Below are 23677 nucleotides of genomic sequence, written 5' to 3' on the forward strand. Positions count from 1 at the left end.
ACTATGGTTGTGTAATGGATAAATTCTGTTTATAATCTTAAACGACAAAAACCACCAAAAAAGTTAATCGACTTAGCTCAAACCAAGAAGGTCAAATGTCACTCCTACTGTGAGTCGAACTTGAAACTTTATAATCACCAAGCTAGCAACTTGGCTGGATCGCCCCAAGCCTAACAAACTTTTAGAATAATAGTTGTGTTTTTGTAGAGCCATTACCGTTATTACTGTCCTAATGATTGATGGAGGTAAATTACGGGATGTGTTGTTTATGAGCTTCCGGACATATGAATTATACTAATTTTGAATTGATTGAGTAATTGAGTCGTATCTGAGACATGAGTTTAATTACATTTACATGTGATATATGATATGGTGTGGATTAGTATAGCGTGCGAACTTTAATCAGCATATTATGCGTAGTGGCATATTACTACGTCATAAGTAGGCAAAGCCGAAGCTGGCGGACGAGGTTGTCTTAGGAACCACGTTTGTATCTGTATCTGTTGATATATATAAACCGATGTTTATTGGGTTGTGTTCAATTCCTCCATAGCAACACTTTTTCTTTTTAACACCGCTCTTTTTTCATCTTTTTCTGGTACAAGATTTTTCTTTTCTTCTGACCCCTTTCCAGTGAGAGAGAGAGAGATAGTCCCAGTCTCCTTATAAATTGAACCTCTTCACACCCATACTTATCTGTTCATCATCATAATTGGGCAGTTTGTTTGATGGAGAATACCTCTGGGTTTAGTGGCGTTGAAGAAGAAATGGAGCTGCATATGCCTCCTGGGTTCAGATTCCATCCCACAGACGAAGAGCTCATCAGCCATTACTTGTGCCCCAAGGTTGCAGATAGCAGGTTTTCTGCAGCTGCCATGGGTGAAGTGGATTTGAACAAGGTTGAGCCCTGGGATTTGCCCTGTAAGTCTTGATCATTTCTCCATTCTGGATTTCTGCCTGTTACCCTTTACTGATTTTCTTGTTGTGGAGCTTGATTCTTGGCTATGGAGTAATTTTGTGTGTTGTGGTGAAAGGGAGGGCGAAAATGGGGGAGAAAGAATGGTATTTCTTCTGTGTGAGAGACCGGAAGTATCCGACCGGGCAGAGAACTAACAGAGCGACGGAAGCAGGGTATTGGAAGGCGACCGGAAAAGATAGAGAGATTTTCAGGGCGAAGACGCTGGTGGGGATGAAGAAGACGCTGGTTTTCTACAAGGGAAGAGCGCCCAAAGGCCAGAAGACCAATTGGGTTATGCATGAATATAGATTGGAGGGGAACTATTCCATCCCAAACCACAAGGTAAGATCCTAGAGATTCCATCTGTTTAATCAGTAAAACTTGGTTTCTTGATCTTAATCCTCTGAAAACTGAAAAGATTCTGTTTTCCAGAACGAATGGGTGATCTGCAGAGTGTTCAAGAAGACTTCCGGCGGCCACAAGATCCATATTTCCGGGCTCACCAGGGGGGAGGGTCTGCCGGCGTTAATGGAAGTATCTGCAACTTCCGGCGAGGCGATGCCGCACGTGACCTGCTTCTCCGGCTCCAAGGAGGACAAAAAACCCATCGCTCCCCATTTCTCTTCATCGAAAAACTCAGATTTCTCCGGCGTCTTCCCCAGCCTGGAATTTCAGCACTACTCTGAACCGGACGACCACTCGGTTCTGCGCCTCTGGCTGGAGAACAACGGGCTGCAAGCGAAGCAGGATAATGATGACGATGAGTTCTTGATGAGCTCAGAAGCCGGTCCGGTGGACCTGGATTGTCTCTGGAATTATTGAATCTGAAAAAGACAGATTGAGAGAGCAGTGATTTAATGGTTGAAGATGCAGAAGAAGAAGCATGTGGATAGATAGAATTATAGAAAGAAAGAAAGAACAGAGGAATGACATAGAGTGATTGTGTGATCATCAGTCCATCATCATATTGATATTGCTGCAAATAATTTTTCTTTATGTTATATTTTCATTAATTAAGACATGGCTGTGTTGTATTGTATATATTTCTTGGGAAACTAATTGCTCTGATAATACAAAAATATCAATGTTTGATTTGATTATCTTCTTTTTTATTTACTGAACAATTTATAGTGGCTAATTTACTATTCAAAAGTATCTTTGACACCTAACCATCAAAGAATAACAAGAAAGTAAATCATTCCACAAAGAATAGAACTTAAAACTTAGTAAGTTAACTCCCTGACCCGGCAGCATTTGACTCACTTCTTTCCTATCCCCACTTAAGGATTACCATTTTCTTGTTTCTTTCCATTTATTGTATAGTTTATAGGTTAGTTTCAACCTATCCATATTTTATTTGCATCCAAATGGTGTCATCCATGGTATTTCATTGTATTGTATTGAGTTATTGACTTGTAACTCAATCGGTCAATTTTTAAAGTAAATAACAAATATAAAAAAAAAAGTTGACAATCATTATCATCTACTCGAAAATAATACACAATAGTTTGAAATCACAATTAGTTATTGCTTCGTAATTGTTTGGCCACCAACCAAAACTACATGACATTATCTAGGGTTGTGTTTGGAAAAACTAAATAAAACAGTAACATCTTGATTAAACATATACACACAAAAATCAAGTATGACTACTGCAATAACAATTTTTTTGTAATGAGTAGTTCAGTTGGTTGCTTCAATTCATGAATCCAATTATCTAAGCAATTCGTACTGCTCCCACTTGAATCAACATTTTTTAGTTATTCAATAATCGTTTTAAAGCTATGGTAAATACAACATTGTATGGTCTAATAGAAAGTGGTCGTCTAGCTTCTGTGTTCAGTTGAGTTATCATGATTTACATCTTCACATATGTTTTGTCGCGCTGAGGCGTGGGGGGTCTTGGGTTGGGGGTTCAACCTTTACGGAAGAATGGAAAGTGGAATTGTTAATCCCCAATTGAACCAACCAAAGTCTTGGATTAGAAAACCTAACAACAAAAGTAAACTCAAAGTTGGTAGGTTGTCCTCATCTTTCAAGCACAAATCCTTTGAAATGGGATGGTGTTGATGTCCCTTTCTGTAGCTTTGCTGTTTTAATGATGTACGTGCGTTTTGGGGGTTATGTTTTCCATGTCAACAAAACTCAACATTCTAATAAGACATCATTCTACAAAACATGGGCCTGCACCCCCAAATTTCTTGCTCCAATTATATGGTAAAAGGGTTAGCATTCAAATCTTTCAAGCTGGCTAGCTAGTTACCAATGCACTTTGGAAGTTGAACTTTGCACTTTGGAAGTTGAACTTTCACATTTGTTTGATTTTTCAACGGGTGATCGACTGATTGTGTTATTAATATAATTTAAAGAAGACAATAGTTAAAAAATATATATAATGATCATTTTGATTTTTGAATTTATTATTAAATTAAGTGGTGGTCAAATTTAATCTGACTTGCTTTTTGAATGATTAATTGTTGAGTAGAAAATTTTTATATTTATAATACAATGTTCAATGGTTGCGAAAATTGTCACAAAATCACTTATATGTAATAGTTCATATAGCGATGACGGTTATTGAATTTATCACAAAAATGCCTTATCCACAAGTTAATTAAGATCACTAGTTAAACAAAGTTTTTGTTGTATGTGGTGATCAAGTCTCTTTTTACTATACAAGATAAAATCTTTCTAACTATAAATCAAGATCGACAAGCAGACATGATCCATTCATCTCGACAATCAAGATTCAGTATACTTTTACTTCAATTATGTAGTTTTCTGCTCTCCATTTTTCTATTTCATGCACCTTCTCGATTTGCTAAATTAATGAAATATAAAAATAAATATTTTTTTTTAAAAAAAAAATTCTTTAATTTTTCATTTTCTGATTAGTAAATGCACCCTAAATATGGGGACTAGTTCAATTTCTTGTATGATCAATTGCCAAACATTCATAAACATCACTACTGAAAATTATAAAATTTCCGACCAATTGAGAGTGATCTTAAATCAATTCGAAAGTCTTGTTCCGACCACTTTTGATATCCGGAAAAATTTTTGTTGCTATTTTCGATCACTTTTTGGTATCAACTTGGTTTAAGATCACTTTCAGGTGGTCAGAAATTCCATAATTTCTAGTAGTGATATTTTGTATTATTTTTTTTTTTTGGAAAAATATTTTATAAACTGAATTAATGGAAGAAGAATAATGAATCCTCCATCATATAAAGACATGAAAGTTGTCAGCAAACTTATCGGCCAACTCAGACGAATTGAAAACAAGGATGCGTCACACAACACATGCATACACTCCAACACATATAATTACTGCACGTACACATCTTATGAACAAAACATCAATTTATCATAAAGCTCACAATCCTCTTCATTAAGTTTACCATGTAACTTTAACGGGTAAAGAATCACAATGAAGCAAATCAATAAACCAATAAATAACTTCCTCAGAGAGTTAAACTTAAAACGTTAACAAAACAACTACTAACTCGGCTGGAATTGCTCTTTATAGGAACACAACAGTAACGACATTCGCCCATGGAGACACACACTATTGGTTTTACGGTCACGAGGTAACCGGACGGCGGACCAACACAACTGTAAAAATATTAAGTAAAATTTGAGGGAGAATGTAGACAGAGTAATTGCACTAGAATTGAATTCAAAACCTTTTACAATGTGACCCTATGAATATTTATACAAGATACATGGGCTTTGAAAAATGAAAGAAGGAAGAAACTAACAAAATTGGACTTAGAAAAGCTTCCAAACTGCTAAAGCATATTCCTAATATAAGAAAAGGAAATCCCGCGCTAAAACTGAAAAGAATATCCGTCAAATCTTCAATCACTGAGTGCGACACTCGGCCGGGACCCCTCCGACGGCCTAGTCTGGCCGCTCAACTAGGCAGACCAACAAAACACACGAGTAGACTAGGGCCAGACTGCTGGAATCCGCCTATCCTCTAAGCAAGTAGTCGAGCTGTATACCCTAACCGCCTATGACGGGTACCCTACCGGGGTATCCATCCCACACAATAACAGTGCATGCATTTGGACACGTACCTAAATCAGGGCGTCATAGAAAAACAGTAATGAGTAATGACAGCGAAACCAACCAGAAAATAAGGAAAAACAACGTCTTGTCCGACTTGGCTCTGACGTCGTCATTTCTTGATTGTACTTGCCAAGTTGGCTTCAGTTTTGTCTGCAAGCTGACGGCAGAGTGAGAGATGAGAGAGATAGTAGTACGTACAAGAATATTTCTTCCGATTAGTTTACCTAACTCGATCTGTGTGTTACATGCTTACTTAGTTATATATATATATATAATCTACCTTAAACTCTTCCTCTTTCGTCAAACGTTGCACCGTGTACATGGCTTTCATTTCAACTGTTCCCACTGTCAACTTTAGAATCGAGCAACGGGAATTAATAGTGTTAGGCATCTTGGTACCCTAAATTTCTAACATATTTAATTAGTCAACCCCAAAATATTAGGAATTAGTCTATGTAAATGTCATGAATGAATTAAGCCATTCCAAATAGAAGGTCACATATTTGAGTTTGATATCAATAAGGATATTGACATAATTATGTTGAGCAGATACTATAGATAGGGTTAGATCACAAAAATAAATAAATAAATAAATAATGTGTGCTTACGTTTTTAATACTCTATTGGATTAAATATATTGGGTTGTCGAAGTACCTTGTGCTCAGATGTCACCTCTGTGGCTCCCCTTGAATGAAGATTACATGATCAAACCCTGATTGGGTTGCAGTAGTTAAAGAAAGTATAGAACATATACTACATTGTAATAGAGTCAATAGTATTTTAAAAAGAAAGTATAGAACAGATAATACCTTAATAGAGTCAATAGTATTTAAAAAAAAAAAAAAGAAGAAGATATATTGGGTTAGACCAAAATTAACCCAAAATACCAATTGTCTCAATTTAGAAAATTTATCTTGCCGACCTAAATTTGTAGTTGTTTTTAGGACATATAGTCTGCCAATCTAAAACGAATTAGTCACGTTTTTAATCTAGTACATCCTAGACCGTTATCCGATTTCCTATTATGAAAATGATGTTTTATCATATTACAAGTTTACAATTGCACACAAATGAAAATGACCATTTGTTCTTTCGTGTGTAGACAAATGTGACTACGTCAGTAGTACATAGAACATAAAAAAGAGTAAGTCAAATCTGATTTGGTTTCTATGATGGGCCTGGGCTATTACTTCAAATTTTATTATGGAATCCAAATTTTAGGATATAACAAAAATCGTGAGGCCTAATATAGAAATTAAACCGGAAAGCCGAGTAATGAAATCAGAAGGCCCAAGTTCATAAAACCCAAAACAATAAACTATGTTATCAGATTTACCGCAAATTATGTTGTGGACACGAGTCCAAAACGATGTCGTTTTCAGAAAAAATGCGACATTTCAGTTTGTAAAAAAATTGATTTTGTCTCGCCGTTAACGGCGTTATTCGTTTGTGACATTATGAATGTACAGTTATGGAATTATGAATGTAAGTTATGAAATTATGATCACAAAGCTCTGACATTATGAACTTACAATTATGAACACATAGTGATAAAATTATGAACATAGAGCTCTAAAATTGTGAACATAGAGTTTCGAAAATTATGAATGTACAGTTAGGGTATTATGAACGTACAGTTATGGAATTATGAATGTATAGTTATGGAATTATGAACACAAAGCTCTGACATTATGAACTTACAATATGAACATATAGTGATAAAATTATGAACATAGAGCTTCAAAAATTATAAATTAACAGTTATTGAATTATGAATGTACAGTTACGGAATTATGAATGTACAATTATGGAAGTATGAATATACAGTTATGGAATTGTGAACACAGAGCTCTGACATTATGAACTTACAATTATGAACATATAGTGATAAAATTATGAACATATACTCCTATAACGAAGCGGTCTGAAATTATAAAAAAAAATAAAAAAAAAAAAAAATAAAAAGTGGAAGATAACGGTGCCACTAATGGCACCGTTACCGTGTCCACAATGCATGCTGGACACGAGTCCATAGCATAACGATTGCAGATTTACTACGGAAAATTATTGTGTGGACCATAGTTCAAAACAACGTTTTTGAATTTTATGAGTTAGAATAATGTACATTATGAATTAGAATAATGTACTTTATGTGTTAGAATAATGTACATTATGTGTTAGAATAGTGAAACTTTTGGGGTAAAATAATGTACTTTATGAATTAGAATAATGTACAATATGAGTTATAAAAATGTATATTGCAGCGGGTCGTGTAAAAAAAATAAATACTCAAAATGACGTCGTGTTTGGACTGTGGTCCATACAACTGTGTGGACCATGATCCATGCAATAACTATTGATTTACTACAATGTTAGCTATGGTATGAATATATGATATTGCACGTTGTATATAATTTTTTTTTTTTTTTTTTGGGTACTACACTGGTATCTCCAGTGTTGCAAAAATCTCACCTAGGTGTCAGCCCACCGCCTAACGTATCACCATAATCGGTGGTCTAGGCGACTGACTAGGTCGCCTAAGCACTGCTTAGGCGTTGACCGCCTAGGCCTCCTACGCACCGACTAAGCCGCCTAACTAGGCCGGTTAGGAATTGTTCTTTAAAAAAAAAAAAAAAAAAAGATTACTTCATTCAGAACAACATCACTTTAAGTGAAATAACCGTAAAATATTCAAATTCTAAATGTTTGTTAGGTTAATATTTAGTATTAACTATTAAAATATTAAATATTTTATAATTATTTGTCTTAAAAAATTTAAAAATATATGAATGCCTAGACGCCGATTAATCACCGCATAGACACTAGATACACCCAAACGCCTAAAGAGTGCCTAACAAGTTTTTCAACTATGGGTATCTCACATAAATATTATTGCACTCATTTTTCTACATATAACATTTGAATATTTGATATGCATACCATTATGAGATTTTTTCTTTTGAGACACTCAATATTCATTATGAGATTAGTTCGAATTCACCTGTCTACATAATTTAACTCTTATTCATTTTATTTATTTATTTTTTACTACAAGCTGTCAAGCTATTAGGTAAAATATCGCTTATGTATCATAATATCATACACAGGCACACAGCATCTCTAAAATGTAAGTTCAAACCTTTTGATGTCCTGTCCCAAATACTTCAATATTATTCAAATAATTTAATTTAGGTTGTGGCTACATTAATTGCCTCAATAAGTAAATTGGGTGTTCCTTCAATTTTATTGTCATTTATAATATTGTACTCATATAGTCCTTTAAAAAAAAAGAAGTTATCCATGCATGGATTTTTATGTTGATTCAAAGGTATTAAGAATAAAAACTTGAGTCAGCTTGGTAATTATAATGTTATAAGTTTAAGTTTTCGTGAAAATAACTTAGCTCTTTTAGTTTGAGCCAATTAATTACGGACAACGACTAATTTACCTTTCTATGATCCTTTGTCGGCTAAGGTCATAAGATGTGGTTAATCCTGTTGGTTTTACGACTGATTCAAGAATAAGATATAAAAAATTGAGGAGAAAAAATTTGAGTAGACAATATATTTTACGTGAAAATCAAAAGGTAAAAATTATGGATATTTTTGGGCAATAATGCTAGGCTAAGATCCACTATTTTTTGTAGATAGTGTGTACATGAGCATGCCATATCTCTCTTTCTCCCTTTTCTTGCTAGAGAGTAGAAGTTTTTCCCTAGCAATGCATTTGTCCCCTTATAATATGACCCTTAGAGGGTATTTATACATAGAGAATTGATCGAAAAAAGAAAAGAAAAATGTTTACAATGTGATTCATACAAGATTATATTCATGAGTTTTAAACAAGAAAAGAAGAAAGAAATTAACAAACTTGAACTTAAAGAAACCTTCCAGCTATATTTACTTCTTAATATTGAAAAAGGCCGCTCATCCTCCAAGAAAGTAGTAAAACTGTCAACCACATCCATCAACCACTTCTTAGGATCTAAAGTCCAACTTTATTTCTGATATAATGTCACATTTTGGATTCAAGGGAGAAGGAATGGTTTCTGTGTGAAAAGATGAAGTTTGGGAAGGAATTTGCTTCCCAGATGGTTCAAGAATGGGGGAAAGCGTACATGGATTACAACTACCTAAAGGGAGTTGTGAAGGATATCTTGATATTCCGGCAGAAGAATGCGGCGGCGCAATCATCTGGTCGGAAGAAGTCCTTGAAGAGAAGGGTGTCCATGTACCGGGCTTTCAGTGGGCTGACGAATCGATTGAGCACTCCCAGGAGCAACAATGAAGATGAAGTTATACTGGTGAGTGGTGTGGAGCAGGAAGGGATTATTGGGGCGGCGCAGTATCAAACGACGTTCCTTATGTCCTCAGAAGCCGGAGGAGAATACGAGCTGGTGTTCTTCAGAAGGCTTGACGATGAATTCAACAAAGTTGTCAGCTTTTACAGAGAAAAGGTGGAGGAAGTGAGGAAGGAGGCGGATGAGCTAAGCAAGCAAATGGATGCACTTATAGCTCTCCGGATCGTCGTAGAAAAACCTCCGGTGGATATTAATGGCGCCCAGTCCCAGACAAGAACAGATTCTGCTGTCATTGAAGCTAAGTCACATATGGATGCAATACAAGAAATTGAGATGAGTGGTGAAGAGAAGAACACAGGGATTATTGAAGAGAAGACTAAAAACTTCACAGATTTCAGGCCTGCTCCGTTACATGTGTTATACGACGTAACAGTCAACATCCTACCTGAAACTCCCATCTCCACTTTGAAGAACATTTTGAAGGCATCAAACTCTGAACTCAAGTACAACCAGGCTGAGCTAAGGAAGGCTGAAGAAAGATTGAGAAAGGCATTCATGGAGTTCTATAGAAAGCTTAGACTTCTCAAGAGTTACTGGTGAGTTGTGATAATTTATGGAGTGACTGTTTTTCCCCTGAATTCATTTTAAAAATCTGTTGTTCATTACACCAGTTTCTTGAACATTTTGGCATTTTCCAAGATCATGAAGAAGTATGACAAGGTATATATATCATATTGAGGTTTAATTAGTCTAATTGCAACCTCTGCTCAGCTTTCATTTTCATGTTTGTATTGTATAGGTCACTTCAAGGAAAGCTTCAAGGTCATACCTAGAGATGGTTGATAAGTCTGATCTTGGAAGCTCTGATGAGGTTTGTTTGCTTTTCATAACATGGAATTTCGTTTTCAGATTAAGATTAGACCTGCAATGACATATTGGTTCTGATCTCTTTCCATTCAATTCCCAGGTTAGTAGACTCATGGAAAGAACAGAAGCCACATTCATAAAGCATTTTGCCAATGGAAATAGAAGGAAAGGAATGAGGGCTTTAAGGCCTCATGTGAAGCGCGAGAAGCACAGAGTCACATTTTTTCTTGGTGAGATTGTGAAACTAACTGAGTTAAATTATAATTATAAAGCATACACTTGCTAAAGAGCCCTTCGGTTTTTGTGTTGCAGGCTTGTTCTCGGGCTGTTCAATAGCATTAGTTGCAGCTATTATTGTTTCTAAACATGCTAGACATCTTCTTCAACACAAGGAAAGTGCTCAGTTTATGGAAAATATATTTCCACTTTACAGGTCTGTCTGTCTTATTTCCTTTCCCTGCTTGCCTTCTGAATTCTGAATATGCAGTATGAACACCTAACAAATTACTAATAATCTGCAATTTAATTATGTAGTTTATTTGGATTCATTGTCCTACATATGATCATGTATGCTGGGGACATATACTTTTGGAGGCGATACCGCATAAATTACCCCTTTATATTTGGCTTCAAGCAAGGAACAGAACTCGGTTATCGAGAAGTTCTCCTCCTTGCTTCAGGCATTTCTGTGCTTTCTTTGGCTGCTGTACTCTCACACATGAGTATGGAAATGGACCCTGTAACAAGAAGTTATAAGGTGCTCACCGAGTCGGTCCCACCAATCCTGATTACTGTAAGTTTGATAGATAGGTATCAAATGGCCTAATCTGAGTTTAATCTGAGTTTGATAATAGTGTTTTGACCATAAAATTCACTTTTTCTTGTTATTCCAGCTTCTGCTTATAATAACATTCTGCCCTCTCAACATCGTGTATCGATCAAGCCGTTTCTTCCTCATCAAATGCGCCTGGCATTGCATCTTGGCTCCCCTTTTCAAAGTATATATATATATAACATGTTAGAACAAACCATATATAAGAATGTTGAAGTTACATTTTCAGACAATCTGGTAAATCTTGTTTTTGCAGGTGAGCCTGCCTGATTTCTTCTTGGCAGATCAACTTACCAGCCAGGTTTCTTTCTTGACTTAGATTCCATCAACCTTAATGTCTACAAACATCATTAACTGCTCTGATCTTATATTACAGGTTCAGGCCATCAGGAGCTTTGAATTCTACATCTGTTACTATGGATGGGGAAACTTCAGACAAAGATTAACCACATGTCAGAAAAGTGATGTGTATAAAATCTTTTATATAATTGTAGCAGCAATCCCATTCGTTGCTCGGTTACTTCAGGTATGCTAGCTAATAACCAGCCTGATTAACAGCTAATTAAAAAGATTGAAGAACTCATAAATTGGCATGCAATGGGTGTTGATATATATGCAGTGCCTTCGTCGCTTGTTCGAGGAGAAAGACAATAGCCAAGGGCTGAATGGTCTCAAGTACTTCACAACAGTGGTTGCACTGGTGCTAAGAACACTGTATGAACAAAATAAAGGAACAACCCTGAGAGTCCTGGCAATAGCCTTTTCTGGGATCACGACCATCGCCAATACGTACTGGGACATTGTTATAGATTGGGGTCTGTTGCAGAAAAACTCCAAGAACCCTTGGTTGAGGGACAAGCTCCTTGTTCCAAACAACGCTGTTTACTTTGCAGCTATTGTAAGCCATAATGAAAATGGCAGCAGTAATCTGTTTTCTTGAAATCTTCATGTTCTTTAATTTACTAGTCCAAATGCATGCAGGTGGTGAACATCATTTTGAGGCTGACATGGATGCAACTGGTTCTAGATTTTGAGTTTTCGTTCCTCCCTAAGAAAGCCATGATTGCCATTGTTGCCTGTCTGGAAATCATCCGCCGCGGCATTTGGAACTTTTTCAGGTTAGTGTATAGTCAGTCACATATGAGAAGAAAACAGTACAGTGTGAATATGAGATTGTTGAGAAGGTTTGGTAATGGCGTCTGGTTTTGAGTGTTCAGGTTGGAGAATGAGCATCTGAATAACGTTGGCAAATATCGAGCAGTCAAGTCTGTGCCATTGCCGTTTAACCATGAAGTAGACAACACCATACACAGTAATGCTTAATTTAATAGGGATCATGAAAAATTTATATAGAATACTTTCCTGCATAAAATTTATGAAAAATTTAGACTCTCCATTTAGGAGATGTGTGTGACTGTGTGGCTATATATATATATATATATATATATATATATATATACTAGTATTTGCGTCGAACGATGCACAAGACAAAAATTTATAAGTATTGTTGTAATGTTATGATACAAAGCAGAATTAATTTTATTAAAAATGTAAGTATAGTTATACAATGTAATATTTAGATGTTAAAGACAATACATGCATTCATATTGTTAATCTCATTTGCAATAATGATCTTACAAAGTTAAAACCACAGAGAAAGACCCGGACCACCTCGTGGTATACACAAAAAAAATAATAATAATAATCTTACAAATCTATTAATATGCATTTACACTTAGACAGAAAAAATTTTCCCTACTTGATTTTACTTTACCTAACTTTATTTGTAAATTATTAAAAAACTAATCAAAATTACAAACTATTAAAAAGTTACTATGTAAGCATGATTTATTTTAAGAGGATAATAAACCTATTATTTTGCAATAATTAAGATTGATTTATTTTCCTCTTTCGCTGTACGTCTCCACATTCTCGTCAGTCAATATCAGCAGCTAGTAGTTTAGGCAAGAGGTCCCATGGTCTAGCGGTTAGGACATTGGACTCTGAATCTAGTAACCTGAGTTCAAATCTCGGTGAGACCTTGCACTATGACATCTTTTTGTTAAGTTGACGCGATTATGATATATAATTATGTACATTTTTTTTATATACAATTATGTACATTCGAAATAATAAATTTATGTGTATTATGTTAAAAGTTTATGTGTATTATGTATTCTGTTAGATTATGTGTATTATCTTTTCAAAAAAAGTATGTGTATTTTCTTATACAATTATGTGCATTTTAATATACAATTTTGTGCATTTTAGTATACAATTATGTACATTTTTGAAACATGAGATTTTTTTTAAAGAAAATTAACAATCGACACAGGAAAGCAGAATTTCCAAAAAAAAAAAAATATTTCTAAAACGACATCGTTTTGCACCAGGGCGCACAATGCAATGCGCACCCTGGTGCACGATATGAATTGCCACCTTGCATTTTATATTTTCGATTTGTACGGCAAATTATTATGGGGTCCAAAACAATGTCGTGGATATCATGAGTAAAAATAATGCACATTATGTTTTAGAATAACATACATTATGAGTTATAAAACTGTATGTTGCAGCTGACCGCGCGAAAAAATAAAATTCAGCAAAACGACGTCGTTTTTGGACCATGGTCCAACATTTGTTTGGACCACGGTCCACGCAATAACTATTGTGTGGGAATAGGACAGGGCTCAATTTTTAGAGGGCCTAATATTTATTTTTGAACATTACACGGTAGTTTTAAGATGTTTTTTTTTTTTTAATATTTTATTTTTCCATTTGTTTGGAATTTGGAGGTAGTAGGTTAGTAGGATTTTGTGATTTGTTTTTAAAGATTGCGCTTATACTTTTTGTATGACCTTATTTATTTGCAAGATCGGAATTACAAAAATCTAAAAAACGGCCCTGGTGGAAATTAAGTCCAAAATGGATAGATCCCTTATGCGCACCGGCATTTAATCATGTAGCCATTGAGTCATCGTATTTTATATCCTCCGAAATGTTCTATCGGACTGGAATATAAGAAACCCTTGGAGTTGGAGATTCAACATCTCAACCTTTTTGGGAGAAGCTTGTAGTTTAAGCTTTCGATCTTGGCATTTAGTAGATCAGTCGAGTCTGCCATTTGTGTTGTCTGGAAGAGAAAGGAGAGTTTGGGAAGGAATTGGCTTCCCAGATGGTTCAAGAATGGGGGGAAGCATACATATACATAAATGGATTACACTCCTCTCAAATTATAAAGGACTACTTCTGAAACACATCTTGAAATTCCGACAGAGAAATGTCAATCTGCACATGTTAGAACATTTGAAGTTTGAACTATCCATATGAATCTAATAGTTACATGTTCAGACAATCTGAAATTTCATGCTTTTTTCCTGAGTCTGTGCCCCTGCCATTTAACCACAAAGTAGACAAGAGATTATAGCTACTTGATTATGTTTTTTGACTAGAAACCCACAACAACTAACCGAGGGTGTGCACTGATTAGACCCTGTCTTGTGACCCTAGCCAACAAAGGATTACAATGAGATAAACCAACCTGGATTGCCCATAGCTGACGTGCTCAAACCAAGAACCGAATTGCGACCATAACCCGCAAAGGACCACAAATAGATAAACCAGCCCAGGTTGCCCATAGTTGACCAATGACCGGCTCAAACTAAGAACGCCAATAGGCCGTTCCCACTAGAAGTCGAACTTGGTTGGGGTTGCCCCTAAAAGCATGTATTTTAAATGAACCTTGTGGTCTAGTGGTATGAAGTGACTCTCCCAAATAGGAGGTCATGAGTTCGAGCTCTAGTGGGAGCGGTATTGACTCTTTGTGCTTCAATAGTTTGAGAAAGTAGATATGAACAGATACTACATTGTAACTGATAAAGTATATACGGTTGTCCGTATGTACGCTGATGATGTACAAGGCTTGAGCTCGGGAGTGGGCGACAGTGGGTCGGCAAGCTCCGGTCAAGCCAAGAGTCAAAAGTCCCTCCTGGTGTCATAAATGCGGGTATTTATAGAGGGCTAGGGGGCAAGATCCGGGGTCTCGGTATGCTGGCCGCGTGGCCATCATGCACCCTGCCCAAGGAACATCAACACGTGACGCAAGCCTTCTGTCGCTGTCTCTCCGAAGCTCTCCCCGATCGAGGCGGTCGGGAAGGCTCCACTGCCAAGCCGGCTGGAACCGGTCGGAATAGGGCCGAGGCCACGCGGCCTACAGGTTCCGACCGGTAAGGCGTACATACGGTAGGTATAAGACTACCAGTAACAAAGTCAGTAGTAATCAAAGAAAAAAAAGTGTACCTAACATTTCACTAACCTTTAGTAATCAAAGAAAAAAAAGTGTACCTAACATTTCACTAACCTTTTAGTCATGGTTAAGCTGTTCCCAAAATTAGACAATTATATTCACTGAACAGAGATACAAGGGATCAAATAAAGGTCCTTCACTATTTATTCACAGCCAATTAGTATTTAAAAAAAAAAATTAGTGTGCCACCCCAGAGAATTATGGCCTTGGGTTATTATACTGTAATGGTGAGCACTTATTGCAAAGAACTAAAACACTGTTTCAGCTTAAAAAGTTAAACACAAAGGGAATTCTATTTGGGGGAATGGGATACCTCGGCTTCCTGATTCATCTCTTCGTCGTCCTGAGAGGCAGACGAGTTCTCTGCAGTTATGGAGCCTGTAATGTCATTATCTTGATTCCCCAAGAGAGAAGAAAACGACAGTGGATTTGAAGTTGAGCTCGCCTTTCTTAGGCCTTGTATAGCTTTTATTGCAGCAAGTGTACCCCGATATATGTCCACATTCTTTTCCCCGAGCTGCAGTGTAGTGTCTGGGGAGATGTTGGAAACATTTGAAGAGGAAGCTTCCGCGTGGTCGTGTGCAGCGGCCGTGGATTCGATAACTTCGGCTTCCAGAGGAAAGAGAAGCTCCAGATTTGCCTCACACTCGCGTACTAATCTGGTAAGAGGTTCGGTTGTGAAGAAGGGCTGATGAACAGCAAACTGCGTAAAAGGTAGACGCAGCAACCCCCCAGTTCGTTTATCATACTTTTTCAGAATCTTCACAAGACCTGGTGATCATGCAAAAACATGTTTCAGAAATACACTAAGTCACTAAAGGAAAATGCTAAGTATAGACTCAACGAGTATTACTTCCACCATGTGGCCTGCATTAATTGGGCGAAAGGGAAAGAAAAAGGGAGAAAAAAAAGAGAACATTTACCACTCTCTAGAGCCAATGATCAATCAACACATCAGGGAGTATCAAGGAGGGAGTAGAGAGTAAAGTATAAAGTAGGTTGTAACGCTAAACACTAAAACGGTAAAAGAGTTGAGTCACAAGGTCCTTTAATAAGCAAATTAGACATAGATCGGGATAAGGAAATATCAACTTTACCTGCAAAATTCAAGGAGCTATAATTCTGAAGTAGAACCATCTGCCCATGTATGGCAACGAAGTCTTTACGTATATCCATCATTTCTTCACTCTCCGATGTGGAAGCTACATCTCTTCCACTCTTCTCTTTCACCCGCTCAATTCTTTCCTTCAATTCCTATAGCAACAACGCTTGAATTTTAAAATTCAAGAAGATTCTACATTTTCACCAGTCGGTGCTACACAACATTACATTTTTAAGTGCAAAACCTTATTAAGCAAAAGGCATTAAACATTACAGATACATGTAATCAATGAAAACCCCTTAGTTGCTTCGCAACATTGTCAAGGACATCAGAACAACTTACGTAAGAACATCATGGCATAAAGGAAATTAAAAGGCTCTGTTGGATCTCAGCGCTGCATTATGCGACGCTGTAAGTCAAGCACGCTTAACCACAGAGTTCTTTGGCTATCTGGTTGCCATATCCTACTTAAAACTAATTGGGGATAAGGAGGTGGACATTAACCATTTAACCACGTCCCTCCATAGTAAGCCACAGCCCCACGTCCCGAATCGAGCAGGGGCTGAACTCGGCCGACGCCCAACAGGCTCTAACAAGAACCTCACAGTGCAAAGTAGGTTAGTCAAACATACATTTCACCGCATCAATCTTCATGGTAAGCAAGACAGCTATATTATTGTCTGACAACATTGTTAATATTACTCTGTATTATCAGTTTGATACTTTATTAATTTGAAAGATTAGTATCAAGATTTTATGACTACAAATTCTTTCAGGACCACAATAGCAATTTTGTCCATGCTTTCAGGGAAATCAGGCTTCAATTCATAGCCACTGTTGGTGTAAACCCACAAGAGCTCACAAAAGAATTATGACTGTTTATGCATACTAATTTGTTGGTACATTACATTTAACCAGAAAACATCAGAAATAGTTTATACAGCATTCCGTCCTATAATGTTAGATTGGGTTAAGAGACAAATGGCGACTTCCGGCTATGTGATTGGCTCTTCTTATAATTTATTCCACATAGTGAAGAAAAGAAAATTCTAATAAACAAACAGGCTAAAGCAGCTTTGAAGTAGTGAAATCATAACCGGATAGTGTCAAATGGAACTATGGTGATGTAGTTGTGATGCCATATGCCATGGTTGCACATTGCTACATGTGTCATGAATCAATATTCACATAATATTGACTAGATATTCACATTACTAGGAATAAGTGTATGTTGACACGGTCTAGACTCATATTTACGTATACTAAATGTTCATCACATGTATTAACCGTTCACATGCTATGAACTGCTAATAAACTTGTTGATAACATTCATTCATATAAATCAAATCTTAACCACCAGGGCACACAATGTTATGTCTATTGAGTGCCTTGATGTACACTAGAAGTTGCACAAGAAACGTTAAGGACACCTTGTATTTTCAATTTTCTTAATACAAACTGAGAATATGCTGCAGAGATTCTTTGATTATACTCCAGCATAATCAAAGAATATTCTCCGGATGGATATTTGATACCTTTAATCTGTCACTTTACTCCTATATATATACACCACATCCAATTTCAAAGGAACAGGAGCACTCATTCAGTCATTCGAATGTTCTTACTTCGTATTCCTTACTCCTTTTCAAACATACGAATTCCTAAATTCCTCATTATCTACATTCTCATAATTTCTTAATAACCATCTTCCTTAAGATTTTTTGCATTTATGGTTCGATTTACAGGCTCAGTTAGAGCTCACTGCATGTGTTTCCTCATCCCTTCATCTTTTTGTTAAGTTTATAAACCAACTTTCTTGCACTTGCCCACAATTCACCATCCAGAACCAACTGAGCTGCCCGTGCGGGCTATAAACCAACTTTCTGTTTAGCTTACTTATTGCACTCATCATATGGCATGCCACCATTTTAAAGGTGCTTGGTTTTCTTAGATAGCAACCACTCAACCAGAGATACCGAGATAGTGAGCACATACTAAAATTATGTGCAGAAAACCCTTTGATTCTTCCTTCCAATCTCAATCCAAGTTGCATAAATCTCAATCAGATGCAGACTTACCAGCAATTAACAAAGTGCTGATTATGTCGCCAACAATAAACACATGAAATTTACAGATAAAGCAAAAATAGAAGGAAAAAGGAAATTGGAAATGGGAGGGTGAGAGTGAAAAAGGAAACCTGGAAGCGAATAATGAATTCTTCCTCTTGCTCAACGTAGAAATCGTTAAACTTTTCGAGGTCTTCAGTGAGTAGTCTGATGAACCAGTCATGCAGCTCAGAGGGCGGAGGTGGCTGGAAGCTGCCGTCGCCGGCGGCGGCGGCGGAAGGATGGGCGGGGAGGGACTTGAGCAGCTTCTTCAAGGGTTTGTAGCGCAAGTATTTGTCCCTCCATTCCGGAAGGGTATCCTCCAAGTGTACCTTGAACTCCTTCCCGAACTTCATTCAATCAAACAAATCAAACAGGAAAATGAAACAAAAACAGTCAACAAATTATCCGATTTTTACTTTGATTGTAGAACAGTGTATGAATTCATTCAATTCTATGACGTTTTTTTGCATAAATCTATTATTATCTGTTCTGTAATCAACAGAATTTCATGAAAAGATTTTTTTTTTTTTTATTGTAATTTTTCTGGGACTTGTCAGAGCAAGTATTCTGTATTCCTCGAATAAATATCCAGAGGTGAAATGGAGGTTGGATTTACTTTGGCCTTTCTGCTTTTGGTTTGAGAATTTTGTATTCTTTTCTCATAAAAATCTCTTCTTTAAAAAAAAAAAATCAAATAGCTCATCAAACTATATAAAAAAATAATTACACATTTAATTTTAAAAATTACAACTAAATACATTGACCCTGTTTGGTAAAATAATGAGTCTATAAATCAATTTTGATTTATTTAACCACTAGTATTTGCACCCGTGCGATGCACGGAATTGATTTGTTGTAATATATTAAGAATATATGAATCGATATATAATTATTTAAATTAGAACATCAAATATTATATAGTGCAATTAAATATATGGTTTGGATCGTTTATATATTTTGATGGTATCATTGCTTGAATTTGTGCAAATAATTGCTCAAATTAATAGCTAATGTCTAGATGTACGCATACGGTGCTATAACTTTGAAGATTTTATTTATCATTGTTTAGAATTTTCATAAATTAGTAAAATGTGCTCGTTCTCTAACAACTCAGTTATAGAAATGAATTGGTATCCTTATTCATTTGTATGGAAGATATATTTTTTTGTCCAGATATATAACAATTTTTTCATTTAAAAAAAAACTTAATATTACCGATTATATTTACACATTATTGAAACCTCTTTGTAGACGACATTGGTAGTGACAACACAATCCTATTCATCTTCGTCTAGAGCTAACACCTTCAATCCATCAAGACGGATTACTTGGATTAAAATATATAATGGTAGAATATTACTCGATTAGTTATCCTTTTATATTTTCAATCAATTAGTGATATCGAATTCATTTTCAGCCAATTATTCGTTTTTATTTTCAGTCAATTAATCAATTAGAATATCAAATGTAGTGATATTTTTACCTAATTTTCGTTCTATTTTTAATTGATGATGTAGAATTGTAGATATTATTATTAAAATATTTCCGTTTCATTTTTAATTCACCTTTACTATTGTTTAAAATATGCATTTACTATTGATAATGTAAAATATTATTATTGAAATATTTTTCTCCAATTTTTAATTTTCATTCCATTTTTAATTAAAATGCAATGATCTGGTCATTTTTTTTAGTCAATTATGGAGCATTTTTTTATTTGCAGTCAATTATTAATATTCATTTCCTTTTAAAATTTTCAGTCAATTAGTAATATTAGATTTATTTTCAGTCAATTATTTTTTTTTATTTTCAGTCAATTAGAATATAGATGTATTAATATTTTTACCTAATTTCCATTACATTTAAATTTGATGATGTAGAATATTATTAATGAAATATTTTCGTTCCATTTTTAATTTACATTTACTATTTTTAAAAATATGCATTTACTCCTTCATGATGTGAAATATTATTATTGAAATATTTTCTTTCTATTTTTAATATTCATTTACTTCTAAACAAAAAGGAAACAAAAAAAAAAAAAAAAAAAAAAAAAAACTTTGGACTTTTCACTCCTTGCCCACATTGATGGCAAGCAATTATGTTATGTTTGTAAACATTTTCAACAGCTCCTTTTTCCAAACATTTTCAATGTGAGATTAAAATGATCCCACATCATTTTTCTTATTTTTTTCTAATTTTAATTTTATTTTGTATATTGTTTTGTTTGGATGATTATGATGATTATTATTATTATTATTGACAATTTTAAAAAATTGAGATTGAAAAATTCACCAAAATTTTAACAAATTCGTCATTTTAACAATTATCTTTAATCAAAACACCAAAAATATTATTTAATAACTTAATAATTTGCTCTAAACTGCTAGAAACTAAAACAATACATACATTTTGGGTTAATCTTTCCCAGCCCACTAATAATTAATAAATAATAAATAATGAATAAATAAATAAAAACTAAAATAAGAAGACAAATCTAAGGTTTCTTAAATAAGAACCTTTTAACTTCTCAATACTTGCGACATTGATGGACAAACAATTATGTTTGTACCTCTTATATAGAGGAGTTCAAGAGCTTATCTTTTCAAACATTTTCAATGTGGGATCAAAATAATCTCATATCATTTACAAAGGGACGGGCTCCCCTTTGTCTTTTTTTTCTTTTTTTTTTTTTGGTTAATTTTAATTTTATTTGGATTATTATTATTATTATTATTATTATTATTGTTGTTGTTGTTGTTGTTGTTGTTGTTGTTGTTGTCGTCGTCGTCGTGTTGTTGTAATTTGATTATTTGGCAAATTCGACAAAATTTTAACAAATTCAAATGTTTAACATTTTATATTTAATCAAAACACCAAACATATTATTTAATAACTTAGCAATTTGCTCCAAACTGCTAAAAACTAAACCAATACATCTACATTTTGGGTTAATCTTTCCTAAACCCCCTAATAAATTTTATAAAAGAAAACTAAAATAAGAAGCCACTAAGATAAGGTTTATTAAATAAGAGTCTTTTGACTCGTTGGGCTTCAATAGGTGAACATATATTATATGTAACAGGTCAATCGAATAGTTATGTTGTGGAACCGTGTCCACCTTGCAAGGTGGACACAATTCTATGTTAATAATTACTGAATTATATGTTCATAATTATAAAGCTATATATTCATAATTTTTGAACTTTATATTCATAATTATTGAACTCTATATTCACAATTACAAAACTATATGTTCATAATTACTTAATTATATGTTCATAATTATAAAGTTATATATTCATAATTTTTGAACTTCATATTCACAATTATTGAATCACTATATTCATAATTACATAATTATATGTTCATAATTATAGAACTATATATTCATAATTATGAACAATTTTGGAACCGTGTCTACCATGCAAGGTGGACATAGTTTCACATCATAATTTGTCGGGTCAATAGTACTCAAAAATAAAACATGCGCATTTGGACTTCTAAATACTTGCCCACATTGATGGTCAAACAATTATGTTTGTAAGAGGAGCTCAAGAACTCCTCTTTCCAAACATTTTCAATGTGGGATCAAAATGATCTAGCATTATTTACAAATGGAGCCCGTGAATCCCTTTTGTCTTCTTCTTATTATTTTTAATTTTAAATTTAATTTTATTTTGTATATTGTTTTGTTTGGATTATTATTATTATTATTATTATTATTATTATTATTATTATTATTATTATTATTATTATTATTATTATTATTTGTAATTTGATTATTGATAAATTCGCAAAAATTATAATAAATTCGTCATTTTAACATTTTAACTTTAATCAAAACATCAAAATATCAAAATCAAAATATATTATATAATAACTCAATAATTTGCTCCAAACAGCTAAAAACTAATACAAGACATACATTTAACTAATACAAGACATACATTTTGGGTTAATCTTCCACAACCCCTACTAATAATAAATAAATAAAAACTAAAATAAGAAGACAAAGTTAAAGCTTCTTAAATAAGAACCTTTTGACTTCTCAATACTTGACCACATTGATGGGCAAGCAATTATGTTTATAAGAGTCTCATTGCTCCTCTTATATAGATGAGCTCTTTCTTTTCAAACATTTTAAATGTGGGATCAAAATGATCCCACATCATTTACAAAGGGTGCCGGTGGCTCGCCTTTGTCTTTTTTTTTTTTTTTTTTTTTTTTTTTTGTTAATTTTAATTTTATTTTGTATATAGTTTTTTTTTGGATTATTATTATTATTATTATTATTATTATTATTATTATTATTATTATTATTGTTGTTGTTGTTGTTGTTGTTGTTGTTGTAATCTGATTATTTGGTAAATTCGTCAAAATTTTAATAAATTCGTCTGTTTAACATTTTATATTTAATCAAAACACGAAAAATATTATTTAATAACTTAGCAATTTGCTCCAAACTGCTAAAAAATAAAACAACTCATATACATTTTGAGTTAATCTTTCTCAAATTTAAAAAAAAATTAAAAAAAAAAAAAAACTAAAATAAGAAGCCATTAAGATAAGGTTTCTTAAATAAGAGCCTTTTGACACGTTGGGTTTCAATAGGTTGAGAAAGTTTACATGTTACAGGGTCAATCGAATAGTTATGTTGTGGAACCGTGTCCACCTTGCAAGGTGGACACAGTTCTATGTTTATAATTACTAAACTATATGTTCATTATTATAAAGCTATATATTCATAATTTTTGAACTTCATATTCATAAGTACGTATTGAACTCTATATTTATAATTACAGAACTCTAAATTCATAGTTACTGAACTATATGTTCATAATTATAAAGATATATATGCATAATTTTTAACTTCATATTCACAATTATTGAATCTCTATATTCATGATTACATAACTATATGTTCATAATTATGTTCACAACACTATGTTCATAATTATAGAACTATATGTTCATAACTTTTTGAATTATATATTAATAATTATGAACAATTTTTGAACTGTGTCTACATTGCAAGGTGGACACATATCCACAGCATAATTTGTCAGGTTAATAGTACTAAAATAAAAAAAATAAAAAAATAAAAATAAAAAAATCTTTGGACTTCTC

General features: G+C 34.1%; 3 protein-coding genes across 3 annotated transcripts; 2 read left to right on the plus strand and 1 right to left on the minus strand.

Annotated features, from left to right (window-relative positions):
- Nucleotides 1-481: 481 nt before the first annotated feature.
- Nucleotides 482-2055, plus strand: LOC109189215 (NAC domain-containing protein 92-like). The gene is made up of 3 exons (XM_019340019.1): nt 482-921; nt 1035-1300; nt 1391-2055. Exons 1-3 carry the CDS (start codon nt 729-731, stop codon nt 1778-1780), a joined length of 849 nt encoding a protein of 282 aa, XP_019195564.1. The 5' UTR covers nt 482-728; the 3' UTR covers nt 1781-2055.
- Nucleotides 2056-9038: 6983 nt separating this feature from the next.
- Nucleotides 9039-12422, plus strand: LOC109189212 (phosphate transporter PHO1 homolog 3-like). Its single transcript, XM_019340017.1, has 12 exons — nt 9039-9928; nt 10004-10052; nt 10132-10203; nt 10300-10429; nt 10512-10632; nt 10734-10992; nt 11093-11197; nt 11288-11332; nt 11408-11557; nt 11651-11929; nt 12013-12149; nt 12249-12422. The coding sequence occupies exons 1-12, from the start codon at nt 9093-9095 to the stop codon at nt 12352-12354; spliced, it is 2289 nt and encodes a 762-aa protein (XP_019195562.1). The 5' UTR covers nt 9039-9092; the 3' UTR covers nt 12355-12422.
- A 2988-nt stretch (nt 12423-15410) lies between these two features.
- LOC109189213 (SPX domain-containing protein 4) lies at nt 15411-19157 on the minus strand. Its single transcript, XM_019340018.1, has 3 exons — nt 18637-19157; nt 16435-16591; nt 15411-16108 (listed from the first exon to the last, which is right to left on the minus strand). Exons 1-3 carry the CDS (start codon nt 18898-18900, stop codon nt 15630-15632), a joined length of 900 nt encoding a protein of 299 aa, XP_019195563.1. The 5' UTR covers nt 18901-19157; the 3' UTR covers nt 15411-15629.
- Nucleotides 19158-23677: the final 4520 nt, after the last annotated feature.

Source organism: Ipomoea nil, unplaced genomic scaffold (genome assembly GCF_001879475.1).
Source record: "Ipomoea nil cultivar Tokyo-kokei standard unplaced genomic scaffold, Asagao_1.1 scaffold1509, whole genome shotgun sequence".
NCBI lineage: Eukaryota > Viridiplantae > Streptophyta > Magnoliopsida > Solanales > Convolvulaceae > Ipomoea > Ipomoea nil.

What these genes read in the sequence shown, in the direction of transcription:
- LOC109189215 (XM_019340019.1), top strand. Translation starts at nt 729, where the DNA reads ATGGAGAATACCTCTGGGTTTAGTGGCGTTGAAGAAGAAATGGAGCTG. An exon ending in TGAGCCCTGGGATTTGCCCT is followed by an intron (nt 922 to 1,034) that starts GTAAGTCTTGAT and finishes TTGTGGTGAAAG; the next exon opens with GGAGGGCGAAAATGGGGGAG. An exon ending in ATTCCATCCCAAACCACAAG is followed by an intron (nt 1,301 to 1,390) that starts GTAAGATCCTAG and finishes TCTGTTTTCCAG; the next exon opens with AACGAATGGGTGATCTGCAG.
- LOC109189212 (XM_019340017.1), top strand. Translation starts at nt 9,093, where the DNA reads ATGAAGTTTGGGAAGGAATTTGCTTCCCAGATGGTTCAAGAATGGGGG. An exon ending in AGACTTCTCAAGAGTTACTG is followed by an intron (nt 9,929 to 10,003) that starts GTGAGTTGTGAT and finishes TCATTACACCAG; the next exon opens with TTTCTTGAACATTTTGGCAT. An exon ending in AATATATTTCCACTTTACAG is followed by an intron (nt 10,633 to 10,733) that starts GTCTGTCTGTCT and finishes TTAATTATGTAG; the next exon opens with TTTATTTGGATTCATTGTCC.
- LOC109189213 (XM_019340018.1), bottom strand. Translation starts at nt 18,900, where the DNA reads ATGAAGTTCGGGAAGGAGTTCAAGGTACACTTGGAGGATACCCTTCCG. An exon ending in AATTCATTATTCGCTTCCAG is followed by an intron (nt 16,592 to 18,636) that starts GTTTCCTTTTTC and finishes TTGTTGCTATAG; the next exon opens with GAATTGAAGGAAAGAATTGA. An exon ending in TAGCTCCTTGAATTTTGCAG is followed by an intron (nt 16,109 to 16,434) that starts GTAAAGTTGATA and finishes CATGATCACCAG; the next exon opens with GTCTTGTGAAGATTCTGAAA.